We start from the raw sequence: 13331 nt of genomic DNA, 5'->3' as shown, positions 1-13331 counted from the left end.
TAAACAAAGGCTTTAATTTTTATAAAAATTTACTTTTTCTCTTAAATGAAAATGAACATTACTTGAAAATCAGCAATCATCTAGTAAGATGTCCTTTTTCTTATCAAAAAACTAAACTGCACAATATGCTTAATTAACATGCTTGGTGCCAAAGATTCTGAAGTGCCTACTTCCCCAAGGATCACTTCTATCAAGGTAATAGGATTTTAGGCAACACTGTATCCATGGTGGACTTCTGGGAGCATCCTCATTTGCAGCCACCCCAAGCAATGTGTTTCGCTTCCCCCTCAATACATCAATGGAGGGATAACCATCAAAAAACTTCTCCTATCATCAATCAAGATCACAGAATGAATTTAACCATGTGGATATAAAAAATCCAGGACACTATATTCTCAACAGTTAAAAAGCAGACAGATCCATAAGTTCTGGAAGAAGTAAAAAGGGAGGTCTAAGAGTACAATAATGTGAGTAAGAGAATGTCTTTCGCTACCTACTTTAATTTGTCAGTATTACTTGATAATAAATGAAAATTTTAGAAAGAACGTGTTCTCACCCCATCTTCACCGAATAAAAAAGCATGAATTCGGGCAGTTGGATCCTCTAAGGTCAGTCTAATCCCATAAGTTTTAAGATGAGCGCAGAAATCCTCGGGTTGCCATGGAAATGCCGCCACTACTCGTACTACACACTTGAATTTAGCTGTTACCTGCAAGTTTGAAAGTTGACGAATACTTAATGATACGAGCTACATGCAGCTGCAGCATATTCCTATTGTATGCTCAACAGTTTTATGCTTTTCGATTTTTATGAGCACAAGCATATTCCTCAACAGTGTCGTAGCCCAAAATTCAACAACAACCCAAGAGCTACCACTGCTTAAGAATTCAAAGAAACTAACAAGAAGCACATCCAAAAGACAACCACCTTTCCAAATAACCATAATTTGGATATATTAGAGTGGTGCTCTCTGATAGTTAGGAGATTTCAAGTTGGATGCTAAAATTTAAATTGCAGTTCATATCTTGATTTACTAATGCTTACAAATGAAAATATCATTAACCTTTTTCTTTTGGAAAGCGTTCCCCTCAATCTGTTCATTGTTAAACAAATTTGGCTCATCTTAATTACTCGGAGAACTTCTATTTGACCTATGATTTCCATTGTGTTAGAATATTGAAATTAGTGCTGAGATCATGTGATGAGACTCTGTGATTATTATGCTGCAAATTAGGTAGTAATTCAGGGATTCATTTCCCATATAGTATCATTCTTTGTACTATTTATACACTAACAAGCTTGAGGGAATTATCAAGCTGAATGCATCAAACTTCTCTCTCTCTCTCTCTCTCTCTCTCTCAATTTTTCTCTTCTCTTCACAATATGATTCAATATTATGTGAGACGTGTCAGGAAGAAATTCAGAGACACAGGATTCTTGAAGGGTTGGAAAGTTCCCATGGGTTTAAATCCTGTCATACTGCAGTACAAGTCGCTCACAATTCTTATTGTTATAGATGTAAAGCTAAGACTCGTCACACTAATTAGAGATTATCTAAGCATCAAATTGAGGATTTATGGGGATACAAATGAGATGATGAACGAAAGAACTTCAATGCCTTCAATTTGCTAATAAAATTCAAAGCAAACATTAAAGGTTAGTGGTAGACTGTAATGTCTTACCACCAACCAAACGAATTGGACAAGTTAAAGGCTCAAATGTCAGAAGTTCTAAAAACCTCTCGCATAATGCTTATTTGAGAGAGGTCCTAGAATTTCTAAACCTAAGGTAAACAAATTCCACTTTTCACATGGATATGGGTACAACTCTCATCGACTACAGTTCACCAACTCTTCCACTAAGACAAGTCCAATTACTCCACCTCCCAGTTCTCTATCCTCATTGATTTGGTTTTAGTTGCAGAAAAATGGGGATTAAAAAGAGCGAGTGAAAGTGAATAAAAAATAAAAGTGAAGGTAACAAACTAGTGTTGGATGAGTGGTTTAGCATTCCTTTCTCTTAAGTGAGGTTTAGAGTGCGATCCTTATGGATGGAGCAAATATCCACTGAAAGCGCCCTTTAGTAGCCAGACCCCTTAGCACCAACAGAGTGTTTCAGTTTAGTTTAGCAGTACATTAATTTCACTTATTTTTTGGAATTTTTGTAGCAAACCAACTGATGCACTCCTTACTACTCTTTATTATCATTTTTACCCTTATGTTTGGGTTCTAACCCCATTACTCAGTTCCTTTCTTTTTTTCATTCTTTTCATGCTATAAAATAATTGTAAAATGAACAAGTTTTCTAATTCTCCAAATTGGAAAATAATTTTTTGTTCTTAACAAATGAACATATTTTTCAAGTTTTTAACAAAAAACTGAAGATGAAAAACAGATTTTCTTCCACAAATAAACAGGTCCTTGGACTGCGAAGGTAAGTAATAAGACTGAAACTTCAATCCTCAAAGGCTGTAACCAAAACTTTTAACATTGCGCCAGACAATGGTCCACTACACATTGCTTGACAAAGGTAAAGGTAAATACACTTTCGCAAGAGAAAAATGGCCTACTTGATAACCCATGAAGAATAGCAATTCCTTGAACTAAAAAGAGTTTCCATGGGAGTCAAAAAAGAAAAAGAACCGTAATGGTTAGGTAGTCAATATGAAGACTTAGATACATCTCTTAACTTGAAAAACAAGTTTAGAGAGCAACAAACATCATACCTTTGAACAAGCGAGAGCATCCATCAACGAAACAAAAGGAGCATGGTCATAATCAACTTCTGAGGAAAGTACACATACAAATAGATCATAATCATCATAAAGCTTGCAGCTGCAAAGATGAAACTCCCAAAAGAGGGGAATCACACAACCAAGAATAAGAAAAACAATGTAACACACTCAATATGCGAAACCTGTAAGTGTCGAACACCAAGGAAAGCACCAATATGGGATGCGCCCCAATTCCGATGACAAACGTTCATTATAAGACCTAGCTCACATAAATATTCAAAGATAAGCACATTAATCTTCAATTACAAAATTTGGAGCTTGGACATATATATGTCACTGAAAAGAGATCATCTACTCACCTCTGGCACCCTAAAACAAGACAGTTGTCATCGGATATGTAACGTAGCTTTGTTAAGGGCGTCAACACACCACGCCATAATCCTACATGCACCTCACAGAGTATGCTGAGAAATTTCACCCATTTACCAATACTGAGTAAGTGGAGAACATGCTTGTCATTGCCTTTGTCAATAATCACCCGTAAAATTGAACCTGTGGTTGGAAACATACATAATAAATCTCTTGGCAAAGGTACAGGTTCCATTTGCAAGGGCAGTGGACAATCCATTTCATTTTCCATTCTGTGGTTCAAAACAGACAACATTAATAGCTTTCTAATGAGAATATAAGTAGCTCAGAACAGAAGCAAATTCCAAAGTAAAAAAGCATAATATTCTAGATGAAGAGGCAACCTTTAGGAATTAGGCTCACCAGTTGACAGCCATGGAGAGCAGCTAAAGACAATACTTTAGATGATAACTCCTTAAGTTCATATATGCTTCAATCTTGATGATTCAAATTTGTTTCAAGAATCAGTATCACAAAATCACAAAAAATAGCGTTACAATCTTATGTCTTCTGATAGTATCGCTGAGAAGAGAGAAAAAAGGGGAGAGTTGAATCTTTTGGTCATTAATTAAAATCAATCCTAGTTTAACATTTCCATTGATTATAACGACTTCAGTGGTCTCACCAACAACTAACTATTTCGAGAAATTGCATTTTTATGTCCAATTGAACACCTTTTGGATAGTTGGACATATGATTCAACTCGCATTTTTGACAACCATGCCTCCAGCTATGTTGGTGTGCTATAAGAACCATTAAATTTTGCTCATGCCTCATGCATTTAAGTGCCACATCAATTTCTATACGCACATTTCTAACCTTATTAGCATCCTAAGACATTTTCATTTCTCCTTCCCTCAAGGTGTTGAATTTATCAGATGCTCAACCTCGACCTTAAGTTTGCAACTAGAATCTGCACTAACCAATGTGTCATCTATACCCATGTGCTACTGTAAACCAAAATATCGTCAAAAAACACCAGAACAAATTTTCTTAGGTAAGGCTGAAATACCTCATTCATAAGGCTTGAAATGTGGAAGGAGCATTTGAGAGACCAAACGGCATCGCTAGAAATTCAAAGTGGTCGTAATTATTCCGAGAAGCTGTTTTCTCAATATATGGACCATACATCCGAACATTATGGCATCCGGTACGTAATCCAATTTGGTAAAATATTTTGCAACATACAATTCCTTCAGCAGCTCATCAACCACTGGGATAGGGAATTTGCCTTCGATTGTCTTAACATTTGGAACAAGGAGTGCCGGTGAAGAGGAAGGAGATTGGCTTGGTTGGATTATGCCTTGTTGCAAAATGGTGGAATACTGTTGTTCAATTTCAGCTTTTTGAGCATGAGGATAATGGTAAGGGCGCACGACAACAGTTCTAGCACCATATTCCAAAGGAATACCATCCGCTGAATATGCCACTAATTCTTGGTGAGCGTGACTAGTGCCTTGGACATCACCTAATCTTGCTTTTCCTGTATACCCATGTCTGAATCTCTTTTAAACTTGAATGCTGGAATCTGGATTAGCATCAGTTGAGGAACTAATAAGAGAACTCCAAATTTGTGAATATCCATAATCAAACCCCTTTGATAAGCCTTGTGGGCATTGTGTGCCACACATTCTCCTATGGAAAACCTCACTAAGGAGACATGCGCACTATGGGCATCTGAGCAATTTCTTCAACATTCTAACACTTAACAAATCATTGTAGTTGTACACCATAAATACCAAAAAATTTTAATTCGCCTTTCTTCAACATGCAATTACAAAACTATAGAAACATGTCACTATCAAACAATGATAATTGTCACATTGGTGTCAATGCTAAACAAAAACTATCATATGATGATAGTTCATAGAAACTCACTTTGAGTCAATGTTGATTGGTGGGCAATCAGTCCCATCCCAAACAAAGGCCATCCAGACTTGCTTAGAAACCTCACTTACATGAAGGACCTTAACATGATGGAACATTAAAAGATGAAGAAATTATCAATATTCAGAGATAAAAATGGTTTTATAATATAATATTACCATTTTATTGTGAAAGTCAATGAGTTCCAAACTCAACCTCAATGAAAAGGGATATATTAATATGTTTGTCTCACCTTGCAAAGCAAATGAGCTCTTTCTCCTTCTTTCATCTCTCTTAAAAACGTAAAGCTAGTTGGACCTACAACATAAATTTAACATCTCAAATAACAGGTAGTAGAAAGCTATACAATTTTGAAAATTCAATGTTCCATCCTTAAACCAACCATAATCACTACCAAAAAAAAAAAAAAAAATCAAGATCACCTACAGAAAATTCTGTAGGTAAATTCTAAAATTTTATGGGTAACTAATACTACCTACAGAATAATGGCATAATTTTTTTGTCGGTAATATTCAATACTCTCCAAAACATGCTCAGCATTATTTATTTTTAATATTTTAAATTTAAATTACTTGATTAGTAATTTGTTGGAACCAGTAGGTAATATAGCGCAAAATTGCAATTTCTTTTGTTTCTTATTTGTAATTAACATACTAATTGCATTTTAGTAATTATACTAATTAAACTTTAATAACACTATTCTAAATAAGAAAATTAGTAAAAAAGCACAAATAAGAAAAAGAAAAAAAAGATGAAGATGGAGAATAAGAAAAAAGTAGAAAAGATGAGGGGAAAAAAAGGAAAGAGAAGAAAAGAAATGAATTGAAAAAAAGATGATAAGCAGAACCAAAAAGAAGTAGAGAAAGAAAAGAGAGAGAAATGGCAAGGAAAGGAAGAACATATGAGATTGAAGAAGAAAGAAAAAGAACAAGAACAGAGAGAGAAAAATAACTTTTGTAAGTTTGTAAAGATTTCAACAAAAATCACTTCGTAAGCTCATTTCTATGAAAAATAACTTGATGCATGCGTACTTCTAAGAACTTCTCAAATTTCCTAAAATGAATTTAAGCAACAAGAAGCATCATAGCAAACGTGCTTATTGACTGAGAATAAAAGTTTTTGTCAAAAAATAATGGTTTTTTCATTAAAGCATCTCCATTGACCATTTTTTTCTTCAAGTATTAGATGGCCCAAACAATAGAAAATGGGGGAAATTATTCAGAAAAATCTTTTGCACAAAATAGATGCCAGCTAAATTTCAAGCTGTTTTATTCGGAACACCATTCATCCAAAAAATTAAGATCAAATGCATTTCATGCCAATGAAATTAGAAGTGCCTAACTGAACTGCTCTTGACAAACAATAAGAAAAATAAGACAAGAGCCAACGGTCATTAACCTCCAAGTTACAAAATATCATCATACCTTCATCGAGACAGAGATCAGTAAACCATTTTCTCAAGCCTGCTATGAACTTTGAGTCCCGGCCTCTAGGGTGATATTTTAAGGAATGCTGATAAGGAAGAAAGTTTGGAGGGTGATATTTTAAGGAATGCTGATAAGGAAGAAAGTTTGGACCGTCTTTGTCTTTTCCCTCGTACAAAGCAAAAGAAGAGAATGCCTTGTTGAAAACAGCATTTACTTCTCCATGATGGATCTTCATCTGCAAACACACATAGATACTTCACTTTTTGGAATACTTGAAATTCATTAATGCTTTGTCAGCTAAATATTCATACAAAAAATGAATTCCTTCCTCAAGCAAAAGATGTCCTTATGAGTTGAGTTCTAGTAATTGAAATAGTAATTTTGTAAAAAATCAAAAAGAAATTATACATTTACACCAAAATCTAGCCAAAGTCATGCGATAAGCTACAAACACGCTTCATTTGAAAGGCTAAACAAACAGCATTTCAGTCTTGCTGGAAAACTTTTCCAGGAAGAATTCTTTACCGTTCCACACAGATAACAAATTAGAGCACCTAACACAGAAAATCCCCCACATTTTCTGCATTACAAATAACTATGTTGAAAAGTAAAAAACACATTAATACTCTTATTAAATTTCGCCCCCAGAAAAGTATTATTGGAGCCCAAAACTTGTTATTCCAACCAAAAGCAATCAGGCCGAATATCTATATTAAAAATAGAATTGCCTTTGCCCATGAAAAAACAAGCATGAAGGAAACAAAATTTCCAAGGAAATTAGAATTATTACCACAACACGAGAAAGCTGAATTATATCTCCAAGAGAGGAAATACGAGGGAGTTCTTCCATACTTGACGCGAAAACATTAACTGATAAACCAGGTTTTGGATATGATTCATCAATTATTTTCAGTGTACAGCACCAATCTGAAAAATTAATTAAAAAAATTGCTAATAAATTATTTCCAAACAAAATTCAAATGAGACATAAGTCAAAATTTATTGAATAAAAAGAAGAAGGGGAAGAACAAGAAGAAGAAAAACAAAGAACTCTGGCTCAGAACTAACACCTTTAACCAGAAGGTTCATCAATCTACTACCAAAACCAACTAAAGCAAACTTAGTGGTAGCAGCCGTAAGTCCGGCCTTTTTTTGTCATCATAGCCAGTTCAAGTAACCATTTTTTAGCTTGACTAATGAATAAAAGTTGAAAAGAGAGATACCAGTGCCTCTGGTTTTTTTAGGTAAACCGAACTCGAGAATGGCGCCGATGAGGCTGACTTTCTGGTTGATGGAAGCAATTGCATCTCTTATTTGAAGAAACTTGTACTCGTCTCTGTACTCCATTTCTTTCTCCGTCGGCTTAAAACCCTTTGTTTAGGTAGGGCACAAATAACTGTGTCGTTACTAAGCTAAAGCCTCTTTTTCAGTTACTCCGGAAGCAAATGGATCCTCTGTCTTTAGTTTAAATAAAGGTTACATTACCATTCAATCCCTGAAATTTATATTAATCAACGAGTTCATCACTCTCACTAATTAACCTTAGCGATATAAATGTGTGGTGTTTAACATGCGGGTTAGGTTGGGGGATTAACACGTTTATTTAAGAATAAAGATGTAATTTATTAAAGAGAGCATATTGAATTAATGGTGCTGCAAATTTTTAGAATTAATTCGATTATTTTTTTGGTATGCGTTTCAATTAAATAATGATTTAATTAAATAAAAAAATTGAAAAAGTTTTGAAATAGTTAAAGAACTAAAGAATACAATATGTCATTATTGTAGATAGACCACTAGGCTCAGTGAACTGCAACCAACAAGCAGTGCATCGGTTTTAAATTAATATAAAACTAGCTCCTTGCATGAGCTCTGGCAGTTGGCGTAGGTCCTGACTAGCGGTGGTTGCTAGTTTTCGGTTTTAAATATATATATATATATATATATATATATATATATATATATACTTATTTAAATCTGTGAATTTCTGACGAAAGGGTCATCTTTCCGACGAAAGGGTCATCATCCAGTCAAGGGACGAGAAGCTTATGGTCTTCTAATCACATTGTGACTGTTCTAAGAGCAAAGGATGGCTACCAGCGACGCTGGCTGTTGCAGGCCTTTCACTATCGACGACGATAAGGTTTTAATGAAGAAAAAAAATGATTTTGGAGAAAATGATGCATTTACTTTTTGGTCCCTCATTATTTTTTAGTTTTTAATTGGGCCCTAAAACCTTTTACTTTGTTCAGTTAGGTCATGATATTAACTTTGATTAGATATATACAAATCAATGTAATTACATCAAAATCTATAAAAAAAAAAACTAATTCCATAAAACTCTACGTAGAATTCTAGTTGAATCTGTGAAAATCTTAGGAAATCCTTCAATTCCATCAAACTCAACAATTCTTTTAAAAATCTTACACAATCCTAATCCAATACACCTCCTAAGTTCTTTCTCTTGCCTAATGCAAGTTTTAGGTTTTAGCCTTCGTTGCTAGGGTTTTTGGCTCCTTTCTCTGTGCGGCGGCAATATGGACAATACCATGGTAGGCCTTGCTTGTATGTACCTAGAGGATGATGCGATACCAGTTCAAAAGGCCCCCATCTTTGGTGATGGCTATCGACTCAGAGTTCTGCATGGTGGGACATGTTCTCACAGATAAGAGTATCAATCTTTCGGCTATGCGAAACACGATGGCCACTCTGTGGCATCCTTGGCGAGGCATATGTATTGAGGATCTAAGTAACTGCAGTTATCTCTTTCAATTTTTCCACGTGCTCGATTTTCGTAGGGTTCACGGGGACCGTGGTCCTTTAACAATAATCTGTTGCTCTTGAACAATTTGGAGAAGGGCATGGATCCTACGATAATAGAGTTCCATCGCGTGGACTTCTGGATTCACGTATATGATTTGCAATTATGGTTATCTTATGAAGTTGTGGTGCGACAACTTGGTGATTTTATTGGGACGTTTCAAGACTATGATACTATTGTGACTACTGGGGTTTGGAGGACACACATGAGACTAAAAACCACCTTTGATGTTCGACTCCCCTTGAAGCATTGAAAGAAGCTTCGACCGCATGATGGTACTGTGGTTCAACTCAACTTTAAATATCAGAAGCTTCCAAATTTTTGCTTCATTTGCGAAAAGCTTGGCCACACAGAATAATTCTGTGACTTAGTTTTTGAGGATCCGGATGGTGTGTTTGAGAAGGCTTGGGGTGCATGGCTTTGTGTAGCTAACAAATAGGGGTCACATACTGGGGACAGATTCCTTAGAGATCGATCAAGTTCTTTTCTTATTCCTTCTCCGTCTTCATCTCAACTGGCAGGTTCTAGTGTGCCCAAGAACATGCAGTCTATTTCTCCTACAGTTTCTAATATGGAAGTGTCTACGACTAAAGGCAGGGACTTAGTATCTGTGGAGGACAATGCTATGATTGTGGATGAGTCCAAGAAAAGGCCAAGAGTGACGCCAACTTCTAATCCTACCTCTATCATTGAAGATTCTGCTATGCCTTCCTTGGTTTAGGTGTTTAATTCTCAAACAATGAAGCCTATTGAGCAGGCACGCCAAGCACAATGATTTACGTCAGTTGTAACTACCGAGGCTTAGGGAACCTCCAGGGAGTTCGAGCTCCTCAGGAGCTTATTAAGAGTAGCAAGCCTGATGTTTTATTTTTGATAGAAACATTAGTTCACAGTAGCATAATAGAGGAGCTACGGGCTTAGTTTCATTTTGATTGTTGTGTTTCAGTTGATAGATTAGGAAGGTCTGGTGGACTTGCTGTTGTTTAGAATAATAAAGATTTAATTCGTGTTGGTGGCTATTCCCAAAACCATATTGATATGTTAATTTCATCTTCTCAAAATCCTTGGAGGCTCACTGGTTTTTATGGCTTTCTAGAAACCAACCGCTGTAAATGATGCTGGAAGTTTCTCACAATATTTTCTAGTGTTATACGCTGCCATAGGCCATTTTTGGTGATTTCAATTATTTGTTCTCTATTAAAGACAAATGGGGTGGTGCTGCTCCTTCTCTGGATCTAATTAATGGGTTTCGCAAGATTGATAATTAGTGTGGGTTATTTGACTTGCCCCTCTTTGGAGCTTCTTACACTTGGTACCGGCATAGGGAAGGGAATATAATTATGAAAGAAAAGCTTAACATGTGCATGGTAACTGAATCTTGGCGAGATATGTTTCCGAATTCTAAATTATCAGCTGTGGTTGCTGCCGTTTTAGATCATTGCCCGATAAGGTTGGATGTTCTTGTGAGTCGTTAGAGCAACTTTAAGAGGAAGTTCAGGTTTGAGAACGCTTGGTTATTATAGGATGATCTAGAATCAAGGTGAGCATAGTTAGTCGAACTCAGCCTCATTATCTTTGTTGCAACGACTCTTAGGTTATAGTGCTTCTCTCCAGGAATGGGCTAAAGGCCTTAATCACTAACTTTTATAAACGTATTAAGGAGTTAAAAAATCTTGTTTTGATTGCTCGCCATGCTAGTGATAATTCAGTTTTGTAGGATCAGCAGCTTTTATCTGAGTTAAACTAGCTACTAACTCAAGAGGAGAGTTACTAGAAACAAAGATCCAAGACATTTACGCTGCAGTATGGGGATCAAAACTCGAGATTCTTTCATGCTCAAGCTTTCTCTAGGGAGAAGAATAACAACATCTCTATCCTTCAAGATGAGGCTGAGCATTGGGTTTCGGACCAAGTTGGGATGAGCACTATTGTTCATAATTACTTCTGGTAACTTTTTTCTGAAGGTTTAGGTATTTATGATGATGTGTTGAATATTATAAAGCCTAGAATTCCTGCTGAGAATAATAATATATTGCTTGCCCCTTTTTCCTCGGATGAATTTAAGACAGTCATTTTCTGAATGCACTTTGACAAATCCCCAGGCCCTGATGGCTTAAATCCCACTTTTTTTCAAAAGTTCTGGTATCTTATTGGTAATGACATAGTGAATCAGTGTTGTCAGTGGATGAATAATAAGGCTTTTCCCGAGTACGCTTAATGATACCACTATTGTCCTTATTTGATTGAGAATTCATCCTGCCTTAAAGATCTAAGACCTATCTCTCTGTGTAATGTGATTTATAAACTGATTTCTAAGGTGCTTGCTAATAGACTTAAATTACTTTTGTCTGATGTTGTTAGTGCTTCGCAATTTGCTTTTGTTCCGGGATGACTTATTACTAATAATGTTTTAATTGCCTTTTAGGTAATTCACCATATAAAGCGAAAAACTAGAGGTCGTAACGGGAGGTTGTCTTGAAAATTGATATTAGCAAGGCTTATGATAGAGTAGACTGGTCTTTTTTTAGATTGCTCATGTTGAAAATGGGTTTTTCTGAAGATTGGGTTCAGCTTACTATGTTATGTGTTACTTTTGTTAGATATACTATTGCTCTTAATGGGATGGATGTGGGGCCTATTATTCCTCATAGGGATCTTCGACAGGGTGATCCTCTGTCCCCATATCTGTTTATCATTTGTGCTGAGGCATTATCTGCCTTGTTTCGGAAAGTTAAGGATTCTAGGCTTATTTATGGTTGCCATATTAATTGGAGAGGGCCTTCCGTTTCTCATTTGTTATTCACTGATGATAGTTTTTTCTTTTTTCGGGCTACTATTTCTAAATATCAGGTTATCAAGCGGATCTTGGAGGTTTATGAGCAAGCGTCTAGGCAAGCCATTAATTTGCAAAAATGATGAATCTTTTTTTGTGCTAATGTTATTTATACTCTGTAGGACGTAGTTTCTTATTTTTTGCAGATTTATAATGCTCTTGATCACGAAAGGTATTGGGGCTCCCCTCTTTGATTGGATGGAACAAGAAGCAGATTTTCTCTTGTCTCACGGAGAGACTTGGGAAGCGTCTTAGTGGGTGGTAGAGTAAGTTTTTATCTAAAGCAGGTAAACAGATCTTACTCAAATCTGCTGCTCAAGCCATTTCGGCCTATTGTATGAGCGTTTTTCAACTTCCCATTACGCTTTGTCAAGAGTTAGAACGCATGATAAATTCTTTTTGGTGGGGTTTGGGTTCAGGAGATAACAAGGGCATTCATTAGTTGTCCTGGCAAAATATGTGTGGTAGTAAATCTACAAGTGGGTTGGGCTTTCGAAATTTGTAATGCTTTAATCTGGCTATGCTTGACAAGCAGGGTCAGCGAGTTTTTACCAATATGAGTACCCTTCTTAGTTGAATTTACAAAGCTAAATATTTTCCTAAAGGGAGTTTTTTTTATGCTAGGATGATAATAATCCCAATTTTATATGAAAGAGTCTATTACGGTCAAGGGATATCCTGAAAAAAGGTATTCACTGGAAGGTGGGTAATGACACTTCTATTAATTTTTTTATTGACCCATGGCTACCTAGGGATGATAATTTTTGTGTTATATGGCCAAGTACTAGTGCTCCTACTACTATGAAAGTTTGTGATTTTATTGATGATGCTCATTGCTAGGTGTTGCTAAACTCCAAACCTTTCTCCATCTAGATGAGCTGAAGTATATTTTGTCTATCCCTTTGAGTTCATTGGAGATTGATGATTCCCTTACCTGGCACTATTCTAGGTCCAGTTTGTATACAGTAAAATTGGCCTATTATTTTGCTCACTTTATCTTTAATACTGTTGTCCCTAACTCTTTTGGTGATTGTTATGGAAGCTCCTTATCCCTCCTAAGATTAAAATTTTTTATGGCGGGCTATCCATAATTTTATTCCTACTAAGCTAAACTTAAAGAAGAGGGGTATTAATTTGGAGTTTACTTGCTTGTTGTGTGGCGATGATAAAGATTTAATGCATGTTATTTTTAGATGCCTGAACTTTATTTCATGTTGGAAG

General features: G+C 35.9%; 1 protein-coding gene and 1 non-coding gene across 3 annotated transcripts; both read right to left on the bottom strand.

The window, feature by feature from the left end:
• On the bottom strand, positions 1-7910 carry LOC105645319 (protection of telomeres protein 1a). 2 transcript variants are annotated; one of them, XM_012230891.4, is made up of 10 exons: positions 7680-7910; positions 7247-7383; positions 6454-6691; positions 5262-5326; positions 5021-5109; positions 3094-3375; positions 2917-2993; positions 2726-2784; positions 557-709; positions 1-327 (listed from the first exon to the last, which is right to left on the bottom strand). In XM_012230891.4, the coding sequence occupies exons 1-10, from the start codon at positions 7801-7803 to the stop codon at positions 130-132; spliced, it is 1422 nt and encodes a 473-aa protein (XP_012086281.1). In that variant the 5' UTR covers positions 7804-7910; the 3' UTR covers positions 1-129. The 2 variants fall into 2 exon arrangements, with proteins under 2 accessions (XP_012086281.1, XP_037491554.1); XM_037635626.2 differs by lacking the exon at positions 7247-7383 and having other exon boundaries at positions 7680-7909.
• On the bottom strand, positions 7509-7623 carry LOC119369342 (small nucleolar RNA snoR113). The gene has a single exon (XR_005177016.1). It is a non-coding gene; the product is annotated as a small nucleolar RNA snoR113 (small nucleolar RNA).
• Positions 7911-13331: the final 5421 nt, after the last annotated feature.

Source organism: Jatropha curcas, chromosome 8 (genome assembly GCF_041381405.1).
Source record: "Jatropha curcas cultivar XTBG-Jc1 chromosome 8, XTBG_Jcur_1.0, whole genome shotgun sequence".
In the NCBI taxonomy this organism is placed as follows: domain Eukaryota; kingdom Viridiplantae; phylum Streptophyta; class Magnoliopsida; order Malpighiales; family Euphorbiaceae; genus Jatropha; species Jatropha curcas.
This window is presented reverse-complemented; position numbering and strand designations above follow the sequence as displayed.

Coding starts and splice junctions, on each gene's coding strand:
- LOC105645319 (XM_012230891.4), bottom strand. CDS start 7,803: ATGGAGTACAGAGACGAGTACAAGTTTCTTCAAATAAGAGATGCAATT. Junction 3,376..5,020: donor CCAATCAACATTGACTCAAA/GTGAGTTTCTAT, acceptor TTTGAACCACAG/AATGGAAAATGAAATGGATT. Junction 2,994..3,093: donor CTTGTTTTAGGGTGCCAGAG/GTGAGTAGATGA, acceptor TATGTGAGCTAG/GTCTTATAATGAACGTTTGT.